Genomic DNA, 27,193 nt, shown 5'->3' with positions numbered 1-27,193 from the left:
AGAAGTTACCTTTGTCAGTTATATTCTTTTAAGACCTTAATTGTAGCTTATTTTTGTCCAGAAACTGTGTATTTGTTGAAATAGATTAAGAAACAAGATAGTGTCTCAAATTACTAGAGCATTTCTACCCAGGATCTAGAGGGCAGAAGAGAGACAAAGTAAGAAAGGACTGTCATTGGAGTGAACATAGAAGAAGGTGGCCATTGAACCATAAGGAAATAAGGCAGAGACTCTTCCCTCCACTCTCTACACACAGACCTCGCCACCACCCACTCCAACACTGAGCTGGGGTTTAAAAGCAAATGTCAAAGCTCAGACTCTCCTGAAGCTTTTAGGTTTGAACTCTTTCCTCCCCACAGACACGTTGGTTATTGGTACTCTCTTTGGGCAAAGGGAGATTTATCTGGGCTTTCACCACTGGACTCCATCATTTTAAGGAGTATTTCCCGATCGTATCTTTAATGGCGCATGGAAAATGCATTTTCTTTTTGAAAAATCTCTCTCATACACACACATCTATTCTTTGCTGGAGCCTGAATAGATGGCTTTGGGGAGTTAGCTGCTCATTACTTCTGTGTAAATCTCGCTCCTCTCTAGACAGCTCCATCCTGCATGATGACGGGACCAGAGGGGCAATTCGTCTTGGCCTCCAGCAGGGCCTGCTCTGTATGGGCCTGAATATTATCAGGAGAAGGAAAATACAATTCTGATGAAAACAAGAGTTTGGTGGCCTCTCACCATCTTCCTCTGTAAACCCCTTCCTGTGCTTCTCTACGTCCTAATCTTACACCAATCCAGGGCTGAAGGATACTGAAGGTGATTAGTTGCATCTTGATTTTAATTGGGAAAGCCAGAAGACGGAAGCAAGGGGAGCAGTCCCTCAAATGTTTACAGCGATTACAAGCCTTAATGATGCAGCGCTGGAGGGCAGGGAGGCTGTCACTCAGCTCGACTGCATTTGGGGTTGCAGTGCCCTCTCGTGGCCCAATTTGTCTGTCAGATGGTGCACCCTAAGTGATGAATGGGCAGGGGTTGTATGTCTTATATACGGATATGTATGTAGGGTGCGGGGGTAGTTTCTGGGTGTTTGGGGAGTGAAAGTGAGAGAAAAGAAATCTGGTGGCATATTATTTCCCCCTTTAAGTAAACTATACTCCATGTGAAGGATATGGAGGGGGATATATATATATATATATATATATATATATATATTTTTTTTTTTTTTTCCGGTACGCAGGCCCCTCACTGTTGTGGCCTCTCCCGTTGCAGAGCACAGGCTCCAGCCGCGCAGGCTCAGCGCCCATGGCTCACAGGCTTAGTTGCTCCGCTGCATGTGGGATCTTCCCGGACCGGGGTACGAACCCGCGTCCCCTGCATCAGCAGGCGGACTCTCAACCACTGCACCACCAGGGAAGCCTCTGGAGGGGGATTTTTATTTTCCCTTTAGAGTTTTATTTTCCCTTCCTTGTGTCTCTCACAATTATGTCTCTCACTCTATATTTTTCTCCTTAGGATAAGTTTTATGGATTTGTTTTACTCAAATTTTTATTATTTGATTGAAAGGAAATTGTACCTTGACTTTTTTTTTTTTTTTTTAAAGTAGCCAGGTGTTATTTTTCCGTAAGTTTATTTTCTGTGGTACCACAGTGGCCACACCGGATTGATCACGCCTTTTCTTTCCTCTCACAGAAGTCATTTTAGAGCTGATATCACCATCTCGTGGTCATTTCATAGAAATGCTTCTTGCAGCCTCTTTGTTGAATACTTTCTCACCCAGGAGGTTGAGATGACATGTGGATGGATAATGAAATGCTTGTGAGGGTCAGGAGGGCCAGCAAGAGACCCTCCAGCTCCCCGGCAAGGCTTGCACAGTGAAATGTTTTAAATCTTCTCTTGAAAAGAAGCATGGTCCCTTTACTGATTTTTTTTTTTCATTTACTTCCTCAATGAACGAGGGCCTGTTTTTCTAGAAATCACATCATAGTTGCAAAGCTCTCACCCCACCCCTACTTATCACAGCCCAGTTTGTACAGCCTGTTGAAGAAGATTGGAGGCCTGGCCAGGGGCTGGGTGAGGAGAGTCCTGCCAGGTCGTGGCCGCTTTACGAACCCTCCCAGTGGGGTTCACTGAGTTTCATGAGCCTGAATGTCAATCAAGATGTACACGTGGCTTGGAGTTGACTCTGGGGCTAGCTGGTGTGGGCTTCTGGACTTCCTATTGGAGGCCATCATTCTTGGTTTTGGTGTGTGCTGTTATGCAGTTCTTTTATAACCTAGCAAGGGCTTGAGCTCAATCTTTGATCTGTTATTAAACAAAAGGCACGTGTGAAATTATATTCCATATTTATAGTTTCTAAGTGAGCCTTTGCCTTTGCACACAGAAGGAATCTGGTGTCAATGGAGCTGCTGGTAAAAATGTCTCATCTGCACAGTGATGATGCTCATGTGGGAAACAACAGTGCCGAAATGCCCCTGGACACTTCCAAACGGTGTTACATTACATCGCGAACAAGGGGAGAATAACAGTGCTCCCTGAGCCCCATCAGAGGGAACTCTGCTGTGAAGTCATATCTCACAATTACCTTCTGGAACCACTTTGCAAATCCTTCCAACGAGTTTCCCCAAAGATCTGGTCCCTCAAGCTCGGCACTCTTGATGAGCCTGAGAACCAGAAGGAACATTCTGTGTCTGCCTGTTGTTTCCAAAAGCCCAGCCATCTCCCTGAAATTGTTTCATGTTCGGGCATACAACTGTGCACAAAGGACCAGGGATCTCCTAAGGAACCCAAAGCTTTTTGTTACCAGATTCTACTTCCATCTTTCTTTAGACTTAATAAATTAAATGAAAAATTATGAAGGCTTGGAAGAGAAATGTCAGGCAATGCTTTCTTCCATAGGGAAGAACTCTTCTGGTAAGCATTTCCAATGTTTGTCACCAAAAATAAAGCAAGAGCTTCCCCAAATACCTTTTACTCATCAATCAAGGGCAATGTGGACCCATCTTTCAGGCTTTGTAGTGCAAATCTTTTTGAAAAAGTCAAACTTCATTCTGTATCTTTAATACATTGATTAATAATGAAGCAGAGAAGTCCTGTTATTCCCTCTGACTTAACGGCTTTAGGATCAGACAAGACTGGATTTAAATTTCAGATCTCACTATATACTAGCTGTGTGATCTTGAGGCTCTTGGCCTCACTTTCCTCATCTATAAAATGGGTGTAATGATAGAACTCATGCAGAGAGTTGTTATAGGGGTTAAGGGAGATCTTTAACAGATCGCACTTTCACTGTACAGACTTGATAAATCTTACTGATAGTTATGATTAAAACTATGATGATGGTGCTTCACCATGCACTAGCCATTGTGTTTTGTGCTCTAAAAATAGCTGGCTATTTATAACCAATGCTAGAGGTAGGTATTATTAATATCTTCATTTTTGGGTGAAGAAAATGATTCATAGAATAATCACTGCTATTATTGTTTGTATTATTGACGACAGCCATAAATCCAGCACAGATACAGCAGAAGCATCTGTCTGAAAGGATCCGTGGCACCGATGATTCTCAGAAAGGAAGAAAACCTGGTCTCACGTTTGGAAGGGTCATTTCCAGCTGTGTGGGTTTCTGGGAGGATGGGTTCCCCGCATTGAGTGGGATAACAGCATCACATTCTTACCCCCTCAGAGTCGTTTTCTGACCTCTCAAGGACTTGAGTCTAGCACTCAGGGGCCACGAGGCCATGCAAGTCCCTGCTCTTTCACCTCCCTCACTGTTCCTTTTTATTTTGTGTCTGCCAGGCAACTCCCCATCCGACGAGTCAGAGGAGCGGGAAAGAGACCCCAAGGTGCTGACATTCCCAGAATACATTGCCAGCTTGTCAGAGTCTGGCACCAAGCGCATGGCGGCTGGAGTCCGCATGGAGTGCCAGAGCAAGGGACGGTGCCCCTCGTCCTGCCCCCTGTGTCACGTGACATCCAGCCCCGACACCCCTGCCGAGCCAGTTCTGCTGGAGGTGACCAGAGCAGCCCCCATCTATGAACTGGTCACCAACAACCAGACGCAGAGGGTAAGAGGCCTGGGACTCGGGGTTCAAGGTGGCATCAGCAGCAACAAAGGGCTTTCCAAATGGCCTGAGGGAGCGACAGGGTCAGCTGAGCTCAACGCTACAATACGGAGAGTGAGCCTTTTTATTTAACTACTCCAGCCACCTAATTTGCTTAGATTTGCATTTTTGCATATTAAATCAAATCAATGCATCTGCAACACCCATGGTGATGACTCAGGAGTTACCGCTTGGCATTTGTACAGGTCTTTGAGCAACGAGGGCTGGAAGGAGGAAGGGAGATACGGAGGCATAGCAATCACAGTCACCAAAGCTTTGTTCAGAAAGCCTCAGGGGGTGGTCGTGGGCGGGGACTCAGCAGTACCATCCCCTTGTTGGCCCGGCAGGTGGGCCAGCTCCCCTAACTGATCCAGGACTGGGTCAGCTAGGCTAGAAGGAGCACATTAGGTGCAGATCCCCAAGGGAAGGATCTGCCCACCTTAGTCTGGAGGGGGTTGGTTTTCTGCCCATCACTCTGACTCTTAAGAACAAAACTCCACGTCCATGCAGATCTTTCTGCCTTATATTATGCAGCTGGGTCATGACATTTCCCAGCCACTCCTCTTTTTCCTCTGCCCCTTGCTTTCCCAAGGTGCTAGCAGGAAATGAATGGACCCAAAAAGGTAAGCTAAATAAATGCAGCAGAGGCAGTGACTTACCTCATTTCCTAGCTCTCTGATCTTCTCAAGGACGTTAAGAACAGAGCGGGTCAAAACACAGACAACAATGACAACAATGACAAAAATAGAAAACACAAAAGCTCAGGGTGGGGGACTTCTGAGACTAGGTAAAGCCACTTTGGGGAAACGATATAGTAGAGTCACAGCAGCGAGCTGCTTGCCTGCCTGAGAGGTGTGTCTCTCCAGGTGGGGTGATAATTGCTTTCTCTTTTCTCTTTCAAGGGACACCTGGTGCATCACAGTTTGTTTCATAGGTGATGCTCAAACCAACAGGAGGGATTTTGCATGTGTGTGTGTTTCTCTCTCCTCTCTGCCTCTGCTACAGATACTTCATTGAGTGTTTGAAAATAAGGTTTTTCACAGGAACAAAAAAGATAAATTGTTCCTTTGGCCTGAAAATTTCTCTTCACTCTGATAGAAGTGACTATGGGAAGAGAAGTGGGAGAGAAGAGACCACTGGAGGTGGGCTTGAAAGGATGATGAGAAGGAGGGGTTTGTGTCACCATGGAAACCCCAAAACTGCAGTGCTTTTAATCCAATGCCCAGCGCTCCCCTTACATGTCCCACTCTGTCTTCTGTGAGCACCCAAGGCTGCTTCTCTGAGCACCCCAGGAGCTCCTGTGCACTTGCCTGGGAGCAGCAGAATCAGGGAGCTCACGCATAGAACCATCCTATGGGACAGGGCATGCGAAGCTGCAGACAGGGAAGAGCTTGGCGGGAGAGGGGGGCCTGGAGCCCCTGCTTCCTGTCAGGCCAGTACCAGCAGAATGAGGAAGCTGAAGGAAGTCTTGTCTTTAGCATCGCCCCTTTCTGGATCCCCTGCTTGCCAGAATTTAGCCCCTCTCTGTCTCCCTGCACTGGTCTTAGGAGAGTGGTTGAGAGATACCTCCCATCTGGCCATATTTTGAACCTTTAATTTCTAAACACACAGAAAGGTGGCCTGAGCAGGAGTTCAGTCACCATATCTTCTCTCTTCTTCCTTAGACATTGTCTGTGTCCACCATTCCCTCCACTCCTCTGCTTTTCTTTCTAATTGTGCCCTTTCTACGAAGGAATAGAGATGAGGAGTGATGAAGCAAAGGACCAGTGGAGGGGAGCTAAGTCCTGGCATTAGTAACTCGCTGTGTTCCTATCCCTACCTGTCTGGTAGATCTTCAGGCCAGTTTTCCAACCTCTTGGCCTCACTGTCTTCCTTCTGTCGGACTAAATAATCTCCGATGCCATATTTCAGTCTAGTCTGTGATTGCAATTTAGAAACAAGTAGATCAAACCATATGACAAACCAGGTGTGTCAAACCCAACAAACTTGAAGTCACCACCTTCCACCCTAAACTATACCTGCTTGTGCTTCCACTTCAGTGAACGGCATTCTTTTCTACCAAGTTGCCCAAACTGGAGACCAAGGATGCTTCCTAGACCTTTCTTGTCCCTAACATCTAATCCATCATCTAGGGCCACAAATATCTCAAATCCGTCCTCTTTTTATTATACCCCCTGTCACAGCCTAACTATTTCAGTCATCTATTGTAATATCAGGCCACCATCTTCTTGTTACAGTACCTTCTTACTGGTTTCCCTGTTAGACCAGTCAGAGTCATCTGACTAAGTAGTCTTAAGGCTGATATGAACTTCTGATCATATAGCAGCAAGGTAATTCAGTGGCTCTGCAGAATCTATTGAATAAATCTAAAGTCCTTAGCACATCATTACAAGGGCAGTTCACGCTCCGATTTTGTCTTCGCTTACATGGTTAGTCTGTACCCACTCTATACTTTATGCTTTATCCTCCAAAATTTAACTCCTTGTACCTCCTTAAACAAAACGCGTTTTCTCCCATGCATCTGGCCCTTCAGACTTGCAACTCTTTCTCCCGGAAGTGCCTTTTCCCACATTACTGCCACTGGCAAACTCTTAACTGTTACTTCCAAGTTTCAGCTCAAACATGACTCTCCCTTACACTCGCAGGCCAACCCGATGTTCCTTCGTGTAGCTCCCACTGTATATGTGCATACATCTTTTAAAGCATGCATCACCTACTATCCTAGTGTTTATATAGTTGTTCACTCTCCTCTAGACTGTGAGAAACTTTCTCTTCTATGGAATCCCAGTGCCCAGCAGTGGTCACACATAGTTGGCATTCTGCAGAATGAATGAACGAAGTGATGAATAAATGGACAAATGAATGGATAGATGAACTTGGCTTGAAAGTTCAGCTCCTTGGACTTCCCTGGTGGCGCAGTGGTTAAGAATCCACCTGCCAATGCAGGGGACATGGGGTTTGAGCCCTGGCCCGGGAAGATCCCACATGCCTCGGAGCAACTAAGCCTGTGCTCCACAACTACTGAACCTGTGCTCTAGAGCCCACAAGCCACAACTACTGAGCCCGTGTGCCACAACTACTGAAGCCTGTGTGCCTAGAGCCTGTGCTCCACAACAAGAGAAGCCACCACGGTAAGAAGCCCATGCACAGCAAGGAAGAGTAGCCCCCACTCGCCACAACTAGAGAAAACCTACACGCAGCAACGAAGACCCAATGCAGCCAAAAATAAAAATAAATAAATTTATATATTAAAAAAAAGTTCAGCTGCTTTCCTTAGAGAAAAATAATAAAAATTGGAAAATTCGATTTCTTTTCTGGAATCAGGATTAAATCTAATAACAAACAAGGATTCCTATGGAATGCCTGGCACATTGTAGGTACTAAGAAAAATGTAGTTTTCCTTTCTCTTCCTTTCCCAAAGCGTTCCTTCTCGTTTCCTCTCTTGTACCCTCATCCTACCTACACAGTTACCTCTCGCCCAGGATCTAGAGAGTAGGAACTCTCAGCGAATGGTCTGAAACGGCATTTAGAATGTTTGTCATCATATGTACTGTCATCAATAACTTTGGAAGGAAAATCTGATCGGGTTGCTCCCCTGTTTGAAACACTTTGATGGTTTCCTGTTGCTCTTAGAATGTGACACCCACCCCCACATGGTGTCCTAAGGACTTTGTAATCAGCCTGCCACCCTCTCACTTTCTTAGCATCTCTTTGCCCCTGCCCCCGCTCTGTCTCTTACAGCAAGATGAACTTTTTCTCAGTTGATTTTAGAAGTCAAGTTTCTTGCAGGCTAAAGTCTTCTTAATATTGGTTTTTCTACCTGGAATACTTCCCCAAGCTTACTCTTACTCTTACTCTTACTCTCCCCAAGATTACTCTTGACCTATCCCTCCAAGCTCATGGAGGCCTTCCCAAACTCCTCTGTGAAATTGGCCCCCTCCTTGTCCCTTCTGCCACCATTTCACCCTTTTCTGGAGCCCTTATCACAGTTCTGGTTATTTATATAACTTTTGTTTGTTTATTATTTAGCTGTAAGACTTAATGCAAGCAGGGGCCATATATATCTTATGCACTGTATCCTTGATGCTTAGGGCAGGAAATCGTTCCTACAGGTACTTAGCCAATAATAGTTGATTGAAGACTGTAGGGCAGCAGCCATGATGTCTTCTTTATTCTGCTCATCTCAAAGGATGTCTGTTTTCCTAGTTAAAGAAAATACACCTTTTGATTTGAATTTGGTTTAGTCAGGTAAAGCATAAAGTGAGCACCTACTGTGAACTGGTATTCATCTTGGGAGCTGGTGGATACTATGTTAATCAAGAGAGCTTGGTGTTTCCATCAAGCCTGAGATGTAAAATCCGTCCTGTTACCCATTTACTAACCTGTGACCGTGAGCAAGTTACCTAACCTTTTGGACTGTAAGTGTCCTCCACTGTGAATCATGATAACTGTCTAACATGGAGCTCAAATTAAAGTGTTACTAAACCAAAGTCGGGTCTGCTCACCCACGCACAGTAAAGCCAATCTACTGACACCAGGTTGTGGTGAAGGAAAATGCAGCGTTTATCGTAAAGGTGCCAATACAAGGAGGACAGGTGACTTGTGCTCTAAAACCCCAAACTCCCCAAAGGCTTTCAGGAAAACGATTTTAAAGCCCAGGTGAGGGAGAGGGGTTGCAGAGTGTGTGATCAACTTGTGCACAGTCTCTGATTGGTTGATGGTGTGGTAACAGGCCAGTGTCGCAGGGGTTAACATTATCAGTCCTTAGGCTGCAGGAGGCCTGAGAGCTACTTGCTCATGGTCATCAAGTAGTTAACATCTTCCATTTGCTGGGGGGGTTTCGCATCTGTAAAACAACTCAGGAAATGTGCATCAGATGCTATTATCTAGGCACTTCAGAGAGGAGCTAAAGCAGAGGTATGGGGGAAGGGTCTGCCCCCAGAAGGCTCCATAGGGTCTGCTCCCTTACAAAAGTGTTAGCATTTAAAGGGTTTTGTCTCCTTAGGTAGGTTTATGCCTAGGTATTTTATTCTTTTTGTTGCAATGGTAAATGAGAGTGTTTCCTTAATTTCTCTTTCAGATTTTTCATCATTAGTGTATAGGAATGCAAGAGATTTCTGTGCATTAATTTTATATCCTGCTACTTTACCAAATTCATTGACTAGCTCTAGTAGTTTTCTGGTAACATCTTTGGGATTCTCTATGTACAGTATCATATGATGTGCAAACAGTGACAGTTTTACTTCTTCTTTTCTGATTTGGATTCTTTTCATTTCTTTTTCTTCTCTGATTGCTGTGGTTAAACTTCCAAAACTATGTTGAATAATAGTGGTGAGAGTGTGCAATCTTTTCTTGGTCCTGATCTTAGTAGAAATGGATTCAGTTTTTCACCACTGAGAACAATGTTGGCTGTGGGTTTGTCATATACGGCCTTTATTATGTTGAGGTAAGTTCCCTCTATGCCTACTTTCTGGAGAGTTTTTACCATACATGGATGTTGAATTTTGTCGAAAGCTTTTTCTGCATCTATTGAGATGATCATATGTTTTTTCTCCTTCAGTTTGTTAATATGGTGTATCACATTGATTGATTTGTGTATATTGAAGAATCCTTGCTTTCCTGGGATAAACCCCACTTGGTCATGGTGTATGATACTTTTAATGTGCTGTTGGATTCTGTTTGCTAGTATTTTGTTGAGGATTTTTGCATCTGTGTTCATCAGTGATATTGGTCTGTAGTTTTCTTTTTTTGTGACATCTTTGTCTGGTTTTGGTATCAAGGTGATGGTGGCCTTGTAGAATGATTTTGGGAGTGTTCCTCCCTCTGCTATATTTTGGAAGAGTTTGAGAAGGATAGGTGTTTGCTCTTCTCTAAATGTTTGATAGAATTTGCCTGTGAATCTGTCTGCTCCTGGGCTTTTGTTTGTTGGAGGATTTTTCATCACAGTTTCAGTTTCAGTGCTTGTGATTGGTTTGTTTATATTTTCTATTTCTTCCTAGTTCAGTCTTGGGAAGTTGTGCTTTTCTAAGAATTTGTCCATTTCGTCCAGGTTGTCCATTTTTATTGGCATATAGTTGCTTGTAGTAATCTCTCCTGAGCCTTTGTATTTCTGCAATGTCAGTTGTTACTTCTCCTTTGACAAAAGACCTATATGCAGAAAACTATAAGACACTGATGATGGAAATTAAAGATGATACAAACAGATGGAGAGATATACCATGTTCTTGGATTGGAAGAATCAACATTGTGAAAATGACTATACTACCCAAAGCAATCTGCAGATTCAGTGCATTCCCTATCAAACTACCAGTGGCATTTTTCATAGAACTAGAACAAAAAATTTCACAATTTGTATGGAAACACAAAAGACCCGAATAGCCAAAGCAATCTTGAGAAAGAAAAATGGAGCTGGAGGAATCAGGCTCCCTGACTTCAGACTATACTACAAAGCTACAGTAATCAAGACAGTATGGTACTGGCACAAAAACAGAAATATAGATCAATGCAACAGGATAGAAAGCCCTAGGTAAACCCACATACATATGGTCACCTTATCTTTGATAAAAGAGGCAAGAGTATACAATGGAGAAAAGACAGCCTCTTCAATAAATGGTGCTGGGAAAACTGGACAGCTACATGAAAAAGAATGAAATTAGAACACTCCCTAACACCATACACAAAAATAAACTCAAAATGGATTAAAGACCTAAATGTAAGGTCAGACACTATAAAACTCTTAGAGGAAAACATAGGCAGAACACTCTATGACATACATCACAGCAAGATCCTTTTTGACCCACCTCCTAGAGAAATGGAAATAATAACAAAAATAAACAAATGGGACCTAATGAAACTTAAAAGCTTTTACACAGCAAAGGAAGCCATATATGAGACAAAAAGATAACCCTCAGAATGGGAGAAAATATTTGCAAATGAAGCAACTGACAAAGGATTAATCTCCACAATTTATAAGCAGCTCATGCAGCTCAATAACAAAATAACAAACAACCCAATCCAAAAATGGGCAGATGACCTAAATAGACATTTCTCCACAGAAGATATACAGATTGCCAATAAACACATGAAAGGATGCTCAACATCACTAATTATTAGAGAAATGCAAATCAAAACTCTGATGAGGTATCATCTCACACCAGTCAGAATGACCATCATAAAAAAATCTACAAACAATAAATGCTGGAGAGGGTGTGGAGAAAAGGGAACCCTCCTGCACTGCTGGTGGGAATGTAAATTGATACAGCCACTATGGAGAACAGTATGGAGATTCCTTAAAAAACTACAAATAGAACTACCATATGACCCAGCAATCCCACTACTGGGCATATACCCTGAGAAAGCCATAATTCAAAAAGAGTCATGTACCACAGCGTTCATTGCAGCTCTATTTACAATAGCCAAGACATGGAAGCAACCTAAGTGTCCATCAACATATGAATGGATAAAGAAGATGTGGCACATATATACAGTGGAATATTATTCAGCCATAAAAAGAAATGAAATTGAGTTATTTGTAGTGAGGTGGATGGACCTAGAGTTTGTCTGTCATACAGAGTGAAGTAAGTCAGAAAGAGAAAAACAAATACTGTATGCTAACACATATATATGGAATCTAAAATAAAAATTGTTTCTGATGAACCTAGGGGCAGGAGAGGAATAAAGATGCAGATGTAGAGAATGGACTTGAGGACATGGGGAGGGGGAAGGGTAAGCTAGGACGAAGTGAGAGAGTGGCATGGACATATATACACTACCAAATGTAAAATAGATAGCTAGTGGGAAGCTGCCACATAGCACAGGGAGATCAGCTCCGTGCTTTGTGACCACCTAGAGGGGTGGGATAGGGAGGGTGGGAGGGAGATGCAAGAGGGAGGAGATATGGGGATATATGTATACGTATAGCTGATTCACTTTGTTATCCAGCAGAAACTAACACACCATTGTAAAGCAATTATACTCCAATAAAGATGTTTAAAAAAAATAGGGAAAAAAATAAATTAAGGGCTTTGTAAACTCTAAAGCTCTACGCAAATCCTAGTGATAACAGAGAATCCCTGCTCCCTTGAGGCTCCCAATCCAAGGAGGGGGGCTCAGTATGGACTTTATGTCATCTCTTCTAACCTGGGATGGATGGGACATAGGATACTGGCTTTGGACATGTTGATTTTTGTAGGATTGTCTCTTCTTTTTCTTATCGTCTTCTCTTTTTTTCTTTCTTTTAATTGTTTGGCCTAGAACTTTCCAGGATAGCTGTTTCATTTCTCTAATTTATCCATTATGTGTGGGTGTGGTGAGGATGAAACAGAGGGAAGAGAATCAGAGGAAAAGCAGAGGCTGCAGAGGTTGAGTTGACCTGGAGAGAAAGCCCTGAGCTTGCCCTGCGGCTGTCTCAGGCTCTCCCCCACCCTGGGCTGGGGTTGAGGCAGCAGGGCCTCACACAGGGCTCAGTGCCTGTCAGGACCCAGTTCCTCACCAGGGACTTGCCCCTCTCATAAGTTCTCTTCCCTCAGTGATCTAATTTTATCTTGTTGTCCTTTAATTGAATAGTGAATATCTGCTGTGAAACCACTGTATGTAGAGAATTACTCTAGGTTCTATGTTATTAACAAGCTTCCACACAAGACGCAACCCTGTCATTCAAAGACAATAACAATTGCTGTTATTTATTGATGGCCAACATGTACTATTTATATACAAATAATGTGTGCATAGCATAGGCACTATGCCATGCCCTTTGGCATGTGTTTATTTCATCTAATTGTCACAACATCCTTATAAGGAAAGTGCTGTTTTTGTCCCACTTTACCATTGAGGAGCCTGAGTTTATGTAATTTGCCCAAGGTCACATGGCAGTGGTTGGCAGAGCTGGAGTTCTCACCTAGAGGGACTGCCCCAGAGCACAGCTCTTAGCCTGTGTGTCACGTGGTTTCTACCTTCTACGAGGAAAGAGAGGTCTAATGCATAATCACAACCCAAAGCAGAACTGCATAAATATTGTAAGTGAGATACAAAGCCTGCTGAAGGAATGCAGAGGAAATACTGGGGCAGGGTGAAGAGTTCAGAGAAGGATGCTGGGAGAGGCATCTGAGAAAAGGCTGAGTGCCTCTGGCCTGGGGGAGAGTGGTCAAGACTGGCCCTGCTGAGCATATGGGGAAGAGTTCATGTCTCTAGAGCCCTAGGTGTGGAATGATGGTGCGGAATGGGAGGGAGGGAGATGCGAGGTGGAATCAGACTTGATTCCAAGATGACAGCCCTCAACCACAGGGATGAACTATTATGCTAATGAGACAGAGACACCCTACGGGGTCCTACAGGGTCCAGGCTCCCCAGAAACACTCTTCTGGGGTAGAAGTAAATGGAGACGTGGTGCTACAGGCTGCTGACTGGAGTTATTTAGGGCCAAGCAGAGTCCTGATGCTCTGTCTCATTACTCTGGGGACCCAGCCCTGGCTCCCTGATGCTTACTCTTTTCTCTGCCCTCTCTTGCAGCTCTTGCTGGAGGCCACCATGAGCTCCCTCTGGTGCTCCGGGACCGGAGATGTCATCGAGGACTGGTGTCGATGTGACCCCACTGCTTTCGGAACTGATGGACTCCCTGCCTGTGCGCCTCTCCCACAGCCCGTGTACGATTCCCTTTCTCGGCCTTTCTCTTGCTTGTGTGCCTCGCCATTATTCTGCAAACATATGTTAAAGAGTGTCTACTCTTTTCCAAGCCATCTGCTGGGTACTGGGGAACAGAAAGAAAAATATGGTGCAGTACCTGCCTTAGGGGTGCTTTCAGTCTTCTAAGGAGGCAAGTGAACCAATTTAACGGTAGCAGAAATGGTAGGATAAGAGTTATATGAGACATTTAAAGACAGTGTGAAAAGGGAACAGTCAAGTCTGAATCTGAAGAATAGTGAAGGCTTCATAAAGGACATAGCACTTGAATTTCTCCCCAAAGGTGGAGAAAGCAGGACAGCATGGCTAGAAGAAAAGAGGGGTAAATGTAATGTTGCCGTGGAGGAAGATAGAGGTCAGTAATAAGACCCAGGACAGCAACACACTTACTGGGTGTCGGGCACAGTGTGAAGCAGTTAGGTACTGTTATCACCACCACCACCCCCTTTAATAGACAGGGAAATGGATTCAGATGGACTGAATAGTTTTTCCACGGTCATAGAGCAGGAAGCAGGGCCACAGGTAAGAGACCGTGATCTTAACCGTAATAGTATAATACACAGAGGATACAACTCAGAGATGACTTTGGGTAGAACCAGCAGGGTTTGGTGACTGATTGACTGTGGGAGTGAGAAGGAAGGAAAAGTGGAGAATGGACTTAAGACTTACGACCTCAGTGGCTGGGACGATGAATAGGCTACAGCTGAGAAAAGAAGCATCCCAGGATAAGCAGGCTCGAGGACGAGGTTGGTTCCCTTTGGACCTGCCTGAGAATTATAGTGGGGCAGTCCTGTAGAGATAGTCAGCGGTCATGAGGAAAGATGATCTGGGGCCCTACAACAAAGTAAACACTCGAGATAAGAAGATTGAACTCAGCCCCAAAGAAATGAGAAATGGAACCGCAGCTATGAGAAAGGATGCTCCAGAATGACTGTCATCTGGGAAGAGCAGAGGGTCAGGGATGTGCATTAAGGGGCATCTGCATTTGAGGGGTGAACAAAGTACAGAGGGCTGCAAAGATGGCTGAAAATGAACATGTCCAGTTTTCATACACTCAGAGGAAGGCTGAACAGAACTGGCTGAACTCATGTAAAGGGCAGGAAACCCTGTTGGCCTCGAATGTGGCATCTGCCATGGGCGTGAAGCACAGAAATGTTGTGTCTAATAAAGAGGGATGGTGGGACGAGCTGGAGGGGCCTGGACTGGTAAGGCAAAGAGAGCCCAAAGGGAGGATCCTGACTCAGCGACTGGAGGGCTGAGTAAGCAGGAGCCAAATGGCAGTAGGAAACCAGCAAGCGAGAGGCTGGTCTGTGTGCATACTGCTATCTGGTCTGTTCCGTGAAAGTGTGGGTGGGCCTTAAAGGACCAGGACTGAGCAGGAAGAACATTGAGAAAGAGGAGAGCACAGTGGTACAGGGTCATCACAAGCCAATGTCTTCTTTTTTGTCTACAGGCCTTCTCTATGTGGGCCATTTTAGACACGCCAGCCATTGGCTTCTTGCTCTTCACAGCCATGACTTAGATCTCTCAGCTCAAAAGAGAGTCAAGCTCATTATTAGTGAAAGGTCTTTCTTTTGGCAGAAAGGGAACTCTAGAAGATGGTGCTTCTAGACTGATTCACCAGCTAAGAGAGCTACCTTTGACACACAACACTAAATCGGGTAGATGCCAGATCTAGCCATTGGTGTCCTGGGGCTGATTTCATTTCAAAATCTGCATTTACTAAGTGTCATAGCAAAAGAGATCTAATTGGGCTAAATTTCCATAAACAGGAACATCTACAAAGGACTTCACTTTTCTTGTCAACTTTAATCACTTCTTCCAGCAGCAAACCGTAATTTCTTGAATTTTTATCGGTAGTTGGATATAGGAATGCACTCTAGTTTTACACAAGCCTGTTTAAATCATACACACTCCTATTTCTCAGTAGAGGCCAGCCTCAGTCCATGTTTTCATGGAATCTGAGTTCTCAGTAAGGCTTAGTTACTTACTTAAGCTCCCTAATGCTTTTTTCTTCAAAATAGCCCTCTGCATGTGATTCTAATTAATGAATATCTGCACTGTTTTGGGTCCGTTCCATCTTTAATGTCATATGCAAACTATGCACTCCTTCATAGTAAGCCACTAAAGAGCATGTGGTTTGTGTTATTTTCCCACCAGTTGAATTCCTTACTGTTGCTCCCACAGCTTCCCATGATGTCTTGTTAAAGTTCTTATCACACATTATTACAATCCCATGCATAATTTGTATGTTGGTCTAGTGACCACTCCATAAAAGAAGGGGCTGGAGTTGGCTTTTGCACCAGTGCCTCTTCAGCACCGAGCACGTTCTTATAAGTAGTGGGTGCTTAATAAATATTCGTTGAATTGAAGTTGAGCATTGCTTTGATGGGATCCATCCACAGTACCTTGCCTGGGGATCCTTGAGACCAGTGACACATCTGGTGAGCTGAGTGGAGGCTAGAGCACCAGGATTATGGGTGGTCATGAGATATGGGAGCGAAGGTTGGGAATGAATGGCAGAGACTCATGTAAGGGAGGGAGGCTGGCGTGAGACAAACAGGGAAAACTCCCTAAAGCCAGTGGTCTAGGAAGAAACGGGACAAGAAGCAAGCGGGAAACCTAACACACACACATGATGTCAGAACAAGGCAGAGAGTTGAAACCTCCTGGATCATTAGAAGATCCGTGCCAATGAATGTTAATAGTGTTTGAGTCTCTACAATAGTGTTCATTGAGTCTCTACAAGAATAAAGAGTTATGAGATGGCAGAGTGGTCAAAATGGACAATTTACATGACACAAGGAGACAATGAATTGGGAAAAGCAAGGAAAGACTGTAGAGTCTGGAATCAGGATATTCATAGAAACCCAAGAGTAAAGACAGAAACTGAAATCAGAACCTGAGTGTGCAGACATAGGACAACGCCCTGAGGAGACCTTGACATGTGTCCAACTTTCTCTGGCCCAGTAGAGCCCCCTATGAGCATTACCTGCAAACTGAGCGCACGTTAATACCCGTAGCAAGAGGGGAAGCCAGGGTTCCGCCAGCAGGGCAATCCTGTAATGTTCTCGAAGCTGAGCTGACTGTCCTTCTTAATGCAGAGCTCTCCCAGACATCACCTTTAGTGGGCCTTGGTATGAGCATTATAGGCACATTTTCTTATTTTTCAAGAGCAAACCCAGAAATTACATTTTCAAGCCCTGTAAAGTGCTACTCCAAAGGCCCCATCCACTAACCCTGTAAAATGCAGGCATCCATTCATCTTTGACTCACCTGCTTATTTACTTATTTACAAATATATGTTGAGTTCCCAATTTGTGACAGGCACTTAGATGAACAATATATAGACTTTAAGGATCTTCAAGAACCTTTATTTTACAGTGAAGGAGACACACCCTCAAAGAAATCATCCTAGTGGTTGGTTAAGAAAGGTTAGAAAAAAGAGTTTACGCTATAATAATAATTGAGAAGGTGACCAGTAGTGGTATTGGGGCTGGGCCCCCATTTCATGTTTCTTGCTGTCTGCACTCAGGCTCAGACTCTCCACGGTTCATGAGCCCAGCAGCACCCTCGTGGTCCTGGAATGGGAACACTCAGAGCCTCCAATCGGGGTGCAGATTGTAGATTACCTCATCCGTCAAGAAAAGGTCACTGACAGGATGGACCACTCCAAGGTGGAGACAGGTGAGCATCTCCCGCTTCACAGGCTCATCTTGATCCAGGTGGCAAAAAGAAAAGGAAAATGTCCTGCCTCCTGGCTTTGCCCTGGGTCCCCAGGCAACGCAGGAGGAGCAGGGAGAAGCAGCGGCCATCCTTTCCATTTGAGAGTTTTTGCATGGTGAGCATCTGACAAAGTCTTGTTTTAATTTTGTTTTTGTTTATGAAAGAGGTGTCCATTTCATTGTCTCTAGGCACACAAAGAAACAACAATACAGTACGCTAGTTATCCTGGCCCATAATTAGGAAACAATTCTGTGTTAACCACTGCCATGATTACAGAACAAAGTTTCTTTGCTAATAACCCCAACTCCCCGCCCCATCCAGGCAAAAGCATGTAGAAACAGATGTGCTTATTACCCCATGTCTTGTCCTAAAGCAAACCTTGCTTTTGCCAGGTACAGCTAGAAGAGAGATGTCTTAAAGGAGTGGAAACACCCCATGAAAAATGTTTCATGCCTTAGTATTTCACTGTCTACACATAGGGAAAGGTGAACGTAAATCATTCCTAAAACTGACGCATGAGTGTGGGCACCAGCAGGGTGGTAGCATCCACAGTGTAGTGCAGGGTAAATAGCTTCTGGTGAAACTATCACTGTGGCTTGGAAACATACGCACTGCCTTTGGGCGTGGAGAGCTGGCTACGGCTTCTTCCGAGGCTCTTTCCTGATGCGCACAGGTACTGCAAAGGTCTGGCAATGACCATTGACCAGAACAGCTGTTTTCTGCCCAAGCCAAGAACATGTCATGAAAGAGCTCACAGATGTGCTACGTACATCTTGCCTTGGTTGTCTCAGCTAACTCTGGACAGATGGCTCCAAACTGATGAAATATGAAACAGAAAAGACCATTCCTTCTGGGTCTCTTTGCCCTACTAGGAAGATGAGAAGACCAGGGACCGAGTGATTTTAATGTTAAGTTCTAACGGAGTCAGTCCCAACCAGGTGTTGCTTGGCCATCCCTGTTTCTCATGCCTTTTCCATTCCTTCCCCTCTGGGCAGAAACGGTGCTGAGCTTTGTTGACGACATCATCTCCGGAGCGAAGTCTCCTTGTGCGATGCCCTCTCAGGTCCCGGACAAGCAGCTCACCACCATCTCTCTGATCATACAATGCCTGGAACCTGACACCATCTACATGTGAGTGACAGACACCTGTCTAGTTATTCCTTACCCTGAATGCCCTCAGACTTTTAGCTGGTTCCTTTTAGCTACTAGAGTTCCTTTAGAGACTTCGAAAAACATGAGTGTCTCAAGTCTTGTCTCAATCAGCATTATAGAGAACCGGAGGACCAAGAAAGATAATATAGTCCCATCCTAGTTTGCATCCTAGTTTGCAACATATAAACAACTAACGTTAACATCAGGCAGATTGAAATTAAAGCTAGATGTAAAAGAGCAAGGAACCTGTTGTAGAAAAGAAAGAAGTGATTCTTTCTAACTAGAGAGGACGTCATCTGAATTAGGTTGTGTAGAATTTCAGTAGGAAGCATAACGTTGGAAAAGGCACACTGGGTGAGCGGCGAGTAGACAACAGGGTAGAAGCAGATAGTGAATAAAGGGGATAGAAGAAAGTGAGCTTGAGAAAATAGAGTGAATGCTGTTAAGTCAGAGGAGATGATTAATTTTGTTTTGGAGGAAAGGAGTAGAGTACCAAGAATTCTGCTCTAGTGGCATTGAAATAGATAGTTTATAGAGGTGAGAGATGGTCTTTCTTCAAAGAAAGTACAGCGAGCTCCTGTATTGTGGCACTTGGAACAGCTCTATTCTTTCTGGTGCTCTTCCCCGTTTCCCTCGGTGCTCTGGGAACAACAGTAAAGTATTCACGAAGCAGACATAAAAGATACCAAGAGAGGAGAGATAGTGATGGAATCTAAGTCATGACGGGAAAATTGCGGGGTGGGGGGCGAAGGCAGAATTCATAGCGATGTAGTTCTGGGACTCTTTGACCCCATCAGTATGAAAAGCATTTAACAGTTTACAGATGAGGTCACGGGAACAGAGTCAGGGTTTCTGGAATAAATCATTTCCATTTCCATAGTGGAAGAGTTCAAAGATGAAAAGCACTAGAAATGTGAGTGGCATGGATTGCAAGATGAACTTAGATGCTCAGGCTGAATATCTTCAGTACAGGAAGGAGATGTAACCAAGGGGCCAGGCTGATGAAAGTAAAACACATAAAGACAAGTGGTATTCTGGAGGGGTTGGAAAATATAGAGAGACATAAATGATAATAGTAGGACGAAGGAAAGTCTACTTAGGATTCTCATCAGCTGGCCTGAGATTTGGGCAGTCTGGCCCTTCATTAGGAGGGGAACAGGTAAAAGGAACAAAGATTTGGGAACATGGAACACCTAACCCGCTGTAAATGCCTCAAACTCAGTGAAACTGGAATTACCATTTATAATGAGGGCCCACTAATTCCTGTCACTAAGTAACAAACATTAATTAGGAATTTCAAAGTTCCTACAAGCACGAGGTTGGCATGGTTGTCCGTTAGGCGTGCCGGCCCTTACCCACTCTGGGACCCTCCTCATATGGGCCTTGGTCTGGCTACATTTCACAGACACCCGAGGCCGATGGCTTCTCCCACTCTGCTATCCTAGGTGAGCTTCTAGTGTCTCCCTCTTAAGTCTTGTAAAACACAAACGTTCTGTCAAGATTGATTGCTGAAGAAATTAAGAGACAGTGCACTGGGCAGAGGGGAAAAACAGCCAATGTCCACTAGGTGGCGCTGCAGATCATGTGCAGAGAGCATGCAGGCGGGTCTGGGAGAGACGTTCCTCCTTGCAGAGCCATCGAGTGGACCAGAGCTTCAGTCCCTGGTGCAAGGACAGGAGCCCTGCGTTAAGAGTTGAGAACACGTGGGCCCCAAACCTGATTTTGTTTCTAACCACTAAGTGATTAAGCAGAACACTGAACGTTTCTGCAACTAAGTTTTCTTATCTGTAATATGGAGGAAGGCAGCCTTCATTTACGGAGGGTTCACTACGTGTAGGTGCTTCTGGGAACCACCACCCCCGACCCTGTGAGATTAGGGTTATTGTTCCCATTTTATAGATGAGGAAACTGAGGTTCAGCAACACTGAGTAACTTCCTCAGAATCACACAGCTTGTTGTCTGGGTGTGGCGGGTGGTTAAGAATTGAATCAAGGTTTGCATTCTCTTATCTGCGTCTCACTCCCCAGCCAGTCCAGGCTACTGGAAGGATCGAGCATGATCTTATAACTCACGTGCAAGCATAGAGCTGGCTCTTCACCCGGGGTCCACGGAGGCAGAATGGCCTTTCAGTATAGATGGCTTACTTTGTCATCCTATGCACTTTAATGCATTGGAAAAGCATTATTCTGAGAAGGGTCGACTGTACAAAAACAGTTAAGAATCCCTGGTTAAAAGAGATCTTAAAGTGTGTCTGGTACTCTATCTTCATTTTACAGATGAGGAAACTGAGGCCAGAGTGGGGAAGTGACTCCCCGGCCTTGTAGCCTACCACACCCCACCACAGCGTGAGCTCACAGCAGAGCCGCTGCCTTAGGGGGCATGAGACAACGAACAGATAATTCAGAAAAAGGGAGTGGATTTGGAGCCATCCGTAGAAACCACCACACCTAGAGGGGGGCAAGTGTGAAAGTCGCAGACAGAGACAGTCAGCCCCCTGGCAGGAGGCCCAAGGATACTCCATGCACTTCAAGTTTCAGTCCTTTAAAACATCAGCCCTGGAGCCAGAGCAGGGCTGCGTTGGTTCACACACACGCACGCACACACGCACACACACACGATATACATGTCGTCACACAGGCTCTAACAACAGGCTGAACAGTCCCAGCAGCCAGGCAGAGGTGGAAAGGGCCCGGGAGCTTTGGACGGGACAGTGAATGGACTTACACATTATCCCTTTGGATTGGGAGCAGGGCTTATCTCTTCTGTCCAGTAATTCCGGCTATAATCCTCTTACTATCCTACGCGTGTCCAGGGTGGAAATGATGCTGCTGACTGTAAACGGAGGACCTTCCTGAAATAACTGCACACGACATTTCCACATGAAACGCGTAGAGTGTTCCCCAGGCTTGCTTCAGTAGTAAAAATAATCTGACCACTCCTCAGGGTCCCTCCAGGACCGAGGGAGTCGGGACCGCTGAGGATGGGTTTTTAGGTCAGGCATCCTCTCTACTTAGAAGGATATGGGAAGACTTTTGTTTCCTAATAAACGTAAGGGCTTTGCTATTAAAAATGGTAAGGACTTAGGACCCTAAATTTTTTTACTAATTGCCCGGTGAGAATAATGAGAATTAATTACAGCCCACACAATTTCATCCCAGCCCAAGATCCAGTAGAGTTAGTGGGAACTCACAGCAGGATTGAGCACAAAGCAAACTCCGAGGAGTGGGACAAGCGGGAAGGGGTGAGGATTAACTGCATCCCAGGCACTGAGAGAGAGCGTCCATCTGACAGCCACTTTGGTACCTGAAGCTTAGGACATTTCTCAGGGAATTTCTCCAGGGAAATTGCTAAAAATTAAAGGTTCAAGGGTAAATAAGGGTGCACTACAAAAGGCGGCTGGAACCTACCATAGACAGTCTAGGGCAGGTGACCCCTAAGCTTGTAAATATCCAGGCAGACAGCATCATGTAGCCCATGTAGCAAGATGCCAGCCCTGACCTGGAGTCCCAAGGTGATGCTCGGGGCCCTGGGAGGCGGATGGGAAAAGATGAAGCAGGGCCGTCTTACAGAGGACAGGACAGCAGGCAGCCTGGATCTCAGGGGGGCGGGCTCAGGAGTGTGGGCTCAGACACCCAGTTGCGGAGGGACCAGTGAAGGAAGAGAGCACAGAGGTGAGAACCGGGGCCCTGGGCCTGGCTCACACTAGCAGCCCTGTGACTTTGCCAGTGCCTGGGCAAAAAACAGGGCTTCCTATCTCCTGACTCTGATGAGAAGGGGCAGCCAGAAGTGGGATCAGGGCAGAGTCTGCAACAAAGATCAAGCGACCCACCTCTGAGCAGGGAGACGGAATTCCTACACGTCAGGGTCTCTGTCATCGGGATCTCCGGTGAGAGAGATTCCCGCTCCATGAAGGGTACATGAGGGTGAGGGGGAATTCACCCATCTGGGAACCCCTGATCATGAGGTGCAGGTCTGCAGTCTGCCCTGGGCACCTCTGGGCCCATCTCTGAGAAACAGCTCAAGGTGGTCTGGAGCAGAAGGGCAGAGGAGGGAGTTGAGACCTGGCCTGAGACCGGCTTGTGGGATACGACTGGGAAATGGAGCAGTGCCAGACAGTGTAGAGCGGACATGCTGGCTTCAGGTTTGGTGGCCTCAGTCACATTTCTAGAAATAGTAGCAAATAGTAGCAAAAGGCTGATCAGGTGTGTATATGGGGGGTGGGGAATGATGAAGAATTCCAGGGGCTGCCATTGCTCGGGATCCAGGCAGCCCAGTGTGTGAGGCTGGATGCAAAGGGCTCACTCAGACCTAGGAGGGGAGGGATGGTGACGGGGGAGAAGCCAGTCCCTGGATTTCGGATCAGGGTGGGAGAGGGGTTTAGTACTAGGTAAGGCGGTAGATCTGAACTAAGTAGCAAGACAAGAAGCAGAGGACAGTAGGACGGACAGAGACTCCTTGTGCACATAAGATGAGAAAGCCAAGCACCTGGTCCTTGTCTGACTGACAGCAAGGAGGCTGGGCGGTCCCGCGGGAGCGCATGGGCAGGTCTGCACCCAGCTGGGCCAGCACATCCAGTGGGATGTGATTCCAGCATGAGACTGGAGAAGGCAGAGGGAGGGAAGACAACACATCAGGACACACAGGTTCTTAACGCTGACCGTTTCCTGGGCTTCTCTGTGGGGAGGCAGTCGTAGATGCAAGGCTGTCTTTTCTCTGCTGAGAGAAACTTATATTTCCTGACAGAATCATTAGGCAATTTCCATTCCTTTTCTACCTCATCGGTTCAGCTGTCTAAGGCTCATTTACCTTAACATGTACCTGGCCCCTCTGTCGTGGGGCATCTTTCTTCTCACATCTCTTCCTCCCTGTAGCTCTGCCAAGAGGAAAGAAAATCCAGACTCGCCAATAAATGCAGCCTCCCATGGCGACACAGCAAAAGAGAAAGAGACAAGAAAAGCGCATTAATGATTTGCTTTAGACTCACTAGATTAACTGTTAGAGGTCCCGGGCACCGACACCAGAGGTTATCTTCATGGTTATATTCAAATTCCTGTCTGAGTAGCAGAACCTGGCGTCGCTCTTTCCTCTCCATCAAATTCCATCACCCAAGGGGGAAATATTACATTCAGCCTTTGATGGCCGGGTCTTCATCCTCTTCCTGGTGTGTGTGTGTGTGTGTGTGTGTGTGTGTGTGTGTGTGTGTGTGTGTGTGTGTGTGTGTGTGTGTGTGTGTGTGTGTGTGTGTGTGTGTGTGTGTGTGTGTGTGTGTGTGTGTGTGTGTGTGTGTGTGTGTGTGTGTGTGTGTGTGTTGAAGGGTGGAGGGGGCTCTTAGAACCACATCTTCTCGTTGCCAGGGGTAGCATAAGGTTTCCACTCTGGACTCCTGGTCCACGGCGGGGAGCATCTAAGTGGGTCAGAAGGAACTGCATGCAGGAGATAGAGCCCCTAGTCACAGGCACGTCAGGAGCCCCCAGCTCTGGCGTTTTCACTCCTGACTTAAAGAGGAGAATAGTCCTCAGTGCTCGGCATAAAAGCCTCAACTGGGTACAAGATGGACAGAACAGAATTAATGTAATTTATGCAATGTCATTGAGCTCCAGGTACTGCGCTAGGTCTTCCTGTGCTTTATTATCTCATTTAATCATCACAATGACCTACAAGTAGTTTTATTATCAGCTCCATTTCACAGAATAGGGAAAGTAAAGCTCAGAGGAGTTAACTAACAACTCCACATGGCAGGGAGTGGAGGCTTCATACCCACTTCAGACCATCTGTTTCCACAGATACATGCTCTTTCCCTCAGCTTGGTGGTTGTCAGAATGGAACTGGCATCAGAATCACCTGGAAGGCTTGTCATAGCACAGATCTTTGTCGCCACCCCTAGAGTTTCTGATTCAGTAGGTCTGGCATGGGGCATGAGAATGGTCATTACTATCAACTTCCCCGGTGATGCTACTGGTCTGGGGACCCCACTTTGAGAACCACTGCTCTATGCCGTGATGCTCGCCATGAGGTAATATCCTCAAGACAGCAAATGACAGCCCAAGACCTACCAGGAAGCAGCAAGAGGCTCTAGACTGCACACTTTATGACCTGGTGATGGCAGTAAGTGCATGGCAGGGTGGCGAGAGCAGCCAGGGGCAAACCCGCCTGTCCAGTAAGGCTTGGCTGTCAGCTGGACTGCAGGTTCTCTCTGTTAATGCTCCCCTCCCCTCCCTGCCAGGTTCACCCTGTGGGGAGTGGACAACACAGGACGACGCTCCAGGCCAAGTGACGTGATCGTGAAGACCCCTTGCCCAGTGGTGGATGATGTCAAAGCCCAAGGTAAGAGACACTGAGGCCAGCAGAGTCTGCAGAGGGATGCTCCAGGGACCTCCCCTCGCCATGGGGAAAGGGGGAGCAAGAGAGTCAAACAGAACAACCTGGAGTTCAGCAGGGAAGGGGGAGAATTCAAGGCTCAGGACAGGAGCATCTCCTTTCCAGGAACTCCTCAACCTCTGCCTCTGGTGGAAATCTGCATTGCATCCCGTTATTCCACATAGTCTGTAAGTCAGAGAGCCAGTGGGAGGTACTGGTGAAAGCCCCAGATGCACATGGCGATGCACCAGGTGCTTAGGTACATGGTAACAGGTGCTTTAGCACCTGTGCCCTCTGCCCTCAGAATGCTGGTCGGATAACTTACTCTCTTCATCGTTTTGGGTGCACATCTGAAAGATGAGATTAGCATAGGAAGGCTACAGATTCAGAATGAATTGCTGTGCCACTCCCTCCCTACCAAAGATGTGTCAAAATCTTCATTCTGTATTTTAGAGTTGTTACGGACCAGTTCTTTGGTAAAGAATTGTCCCTCTTCAGTGCACCAGAATGAGCCCCTGTCAATTAGGAAGAGTTTGTTTTCAGTCAACATCCATTACACGAATAGCACACTTCTCGCTGCTGCTTCTCCTCCTGAAGCTCCCTGGAGGTCTTGATATCGTCACTTGCTCTAAGGCTTATTACATCCCCTCCACAACCGGAATTTAACTCTCTTGGGCACCACTTCTGTGGGGCTCTGGCACTAGTTAAAGTGATCTGATCCACTAGTAATTTCTAACAGTTGGACAGCTAATGGACCGATAGCACACGCACATTAACAGAGATGGTGACTGATGCTAGAAGTTTAGGTTGTGCAAGTCTTAATAAGAGAAATGCTGTTGCCAAGCTGGCATGTGGTACCCCTCAGATCACCTTAACTGTGGCTCCTGCCTCCAGCTGTATGAAGTTGGCCATGAGTTGACACAACCCCACAGTGTTCAAAGGGTGATTCAAAGTCACAGTGGGTAGAGAGACCTAGACCTACCTTAATTAAAATCACTGATGCTGTAGCACTTTACACCTTCTGAAAGGACTTTCATTTATTGCCTCATTTAACGTGCATGGCATGGTAAAGGCACTGTTATTTTCAACACAGAAATCTGATCACATAACGCCTCTTCTTACAACTCTTTAATGGATTGCTATTCCTCTTGTGATGAAGATCAGAATATGTAACAGGCATATTAGGACTTAAATGGAGGGACCCTTGCCCACTTCACCAGCCTCTTCTTGCCCACACTCCCTATCAATCTCTGTATTTCCTGAAGCCTCACTGCCTTTCTCAGTTCCTCCAACACACCATTTCCATTTCCAACACGGAGGCTTCGCACGTGTTAGTCTCACTACCTCAAATACTCTCCAGTTCCACCCCTTTCACTGATTAACTCCTCTCAGCCTGCAGATCTCAGAGCAAGTGTCCTTCCTCAGTACGGAAGGGGTCCAGGGCCACTGCTAGATGCCCTCATAGTACCATGTTTCTTTCTTTCAGAACATTTATCTCAGTTTGTTATTATAATGCCTTGTTCAATATCTATTTACCTCATTAGACAGTGAGTTCCATGAGAGCAGAGTTCTGGTCTCTGTTTGCCTATGATTATGTCCCTAACACTTAGAAAGGAGCATGGTGACTGACTCGTTCCAGGAAACGTAGACTCTGGAGTCAGACCACCCAGGGTCAAATTTCTGCTCTACCATCTAACTACTTGACCTTGAGCAGGTTACTTCACCTTGTGCCTCAGTTTACTACTCTGTAAAATGGGGTGGGGCATAATGGTACCCTAGATAATAAGTTTCTAGTGAGAGTTAAATTAGTGAATTTATGTACAGTGTTTTTAAGTGCCTGTCCAGTAGTAAGTATTCAGTAAATATTAAGGAGTATACATTGTGGGATTGTGTCCCTCATGGTCAACCTGATACAACTGGAGTCAGGAGCCGTGAACAAGATGATTTTCAGGCTACTAGCACATCAGCTTAGACACAATATTTCTCTTATTGAAACTTTCCCAACCTAAACTTCCAGCATCAGTCAATGTCTCTGTTAAGATCATTAACCATGCCTAGAGTTTGTTCTCGAGTAGGAACTCAATAAATATTTATTTATTTATGTACTTATTTATTTTTATTGGAGGATAATTGCTTTACAATGATGTGTTAGTTTCTGCTGTACAGCAAAGTGAATCAGC

General features: G+C 45.5%; 1 protein-coding gene across 2 annotated transcripts in view; it reads left to right on the top strand.

Annotated features, from left to right (window-relative positions):
- ASTN1 (astrotactin 1) overlaps window positions 1-27,193 on the top strand; it is a gene marked incomplete at its 5' end in the record, with an annotated part of 320,320 nt that overhangs the window by 278,470 nt on the left and 14,657 nt on the right. For both annotated transcript variants that reach the window (XM_082675767.1, XM_082675766.1), the window contains 5 exons: window positions 3,796-4,064; window positions 13,608-13,741; window positions 17,314-17,465; window positions 18,500-18,635; window positions 24,880-24,980. In XM_082675767.1, coding sequence (XP_082531893.1) covers window positions 3,796-4,064; window positions 13,608-13,741; window positions 17,314-17,465; window positions 18,500-18,635; window positions 24,880-24,980 — 792 coding nt within the window. The remainder of the gene's footprint in view (window positions 1-3,795; window positions 4,065-13,607; window positions 13,742-17,313; window positions 17,466-18,499; window positions 18,636-24,879; window positions 24,981-27,193) is intronic.

Source organism: Grampus griseus, assembly GCF_964374135.1.
Source record: "Grampus griseus genome assembly, chromosome: 1".
Taxonomy (NCBI): Eukaryota; Metazoa; Chordata; class Mammalia; order Artiodactyla; family Delphinidae; genus Grampus; species Grampus griseus.
Note: the sequence above shows the minus strand (reverse complement) of the source record. Positions and strands in the feature narration are given on the sequence as shown.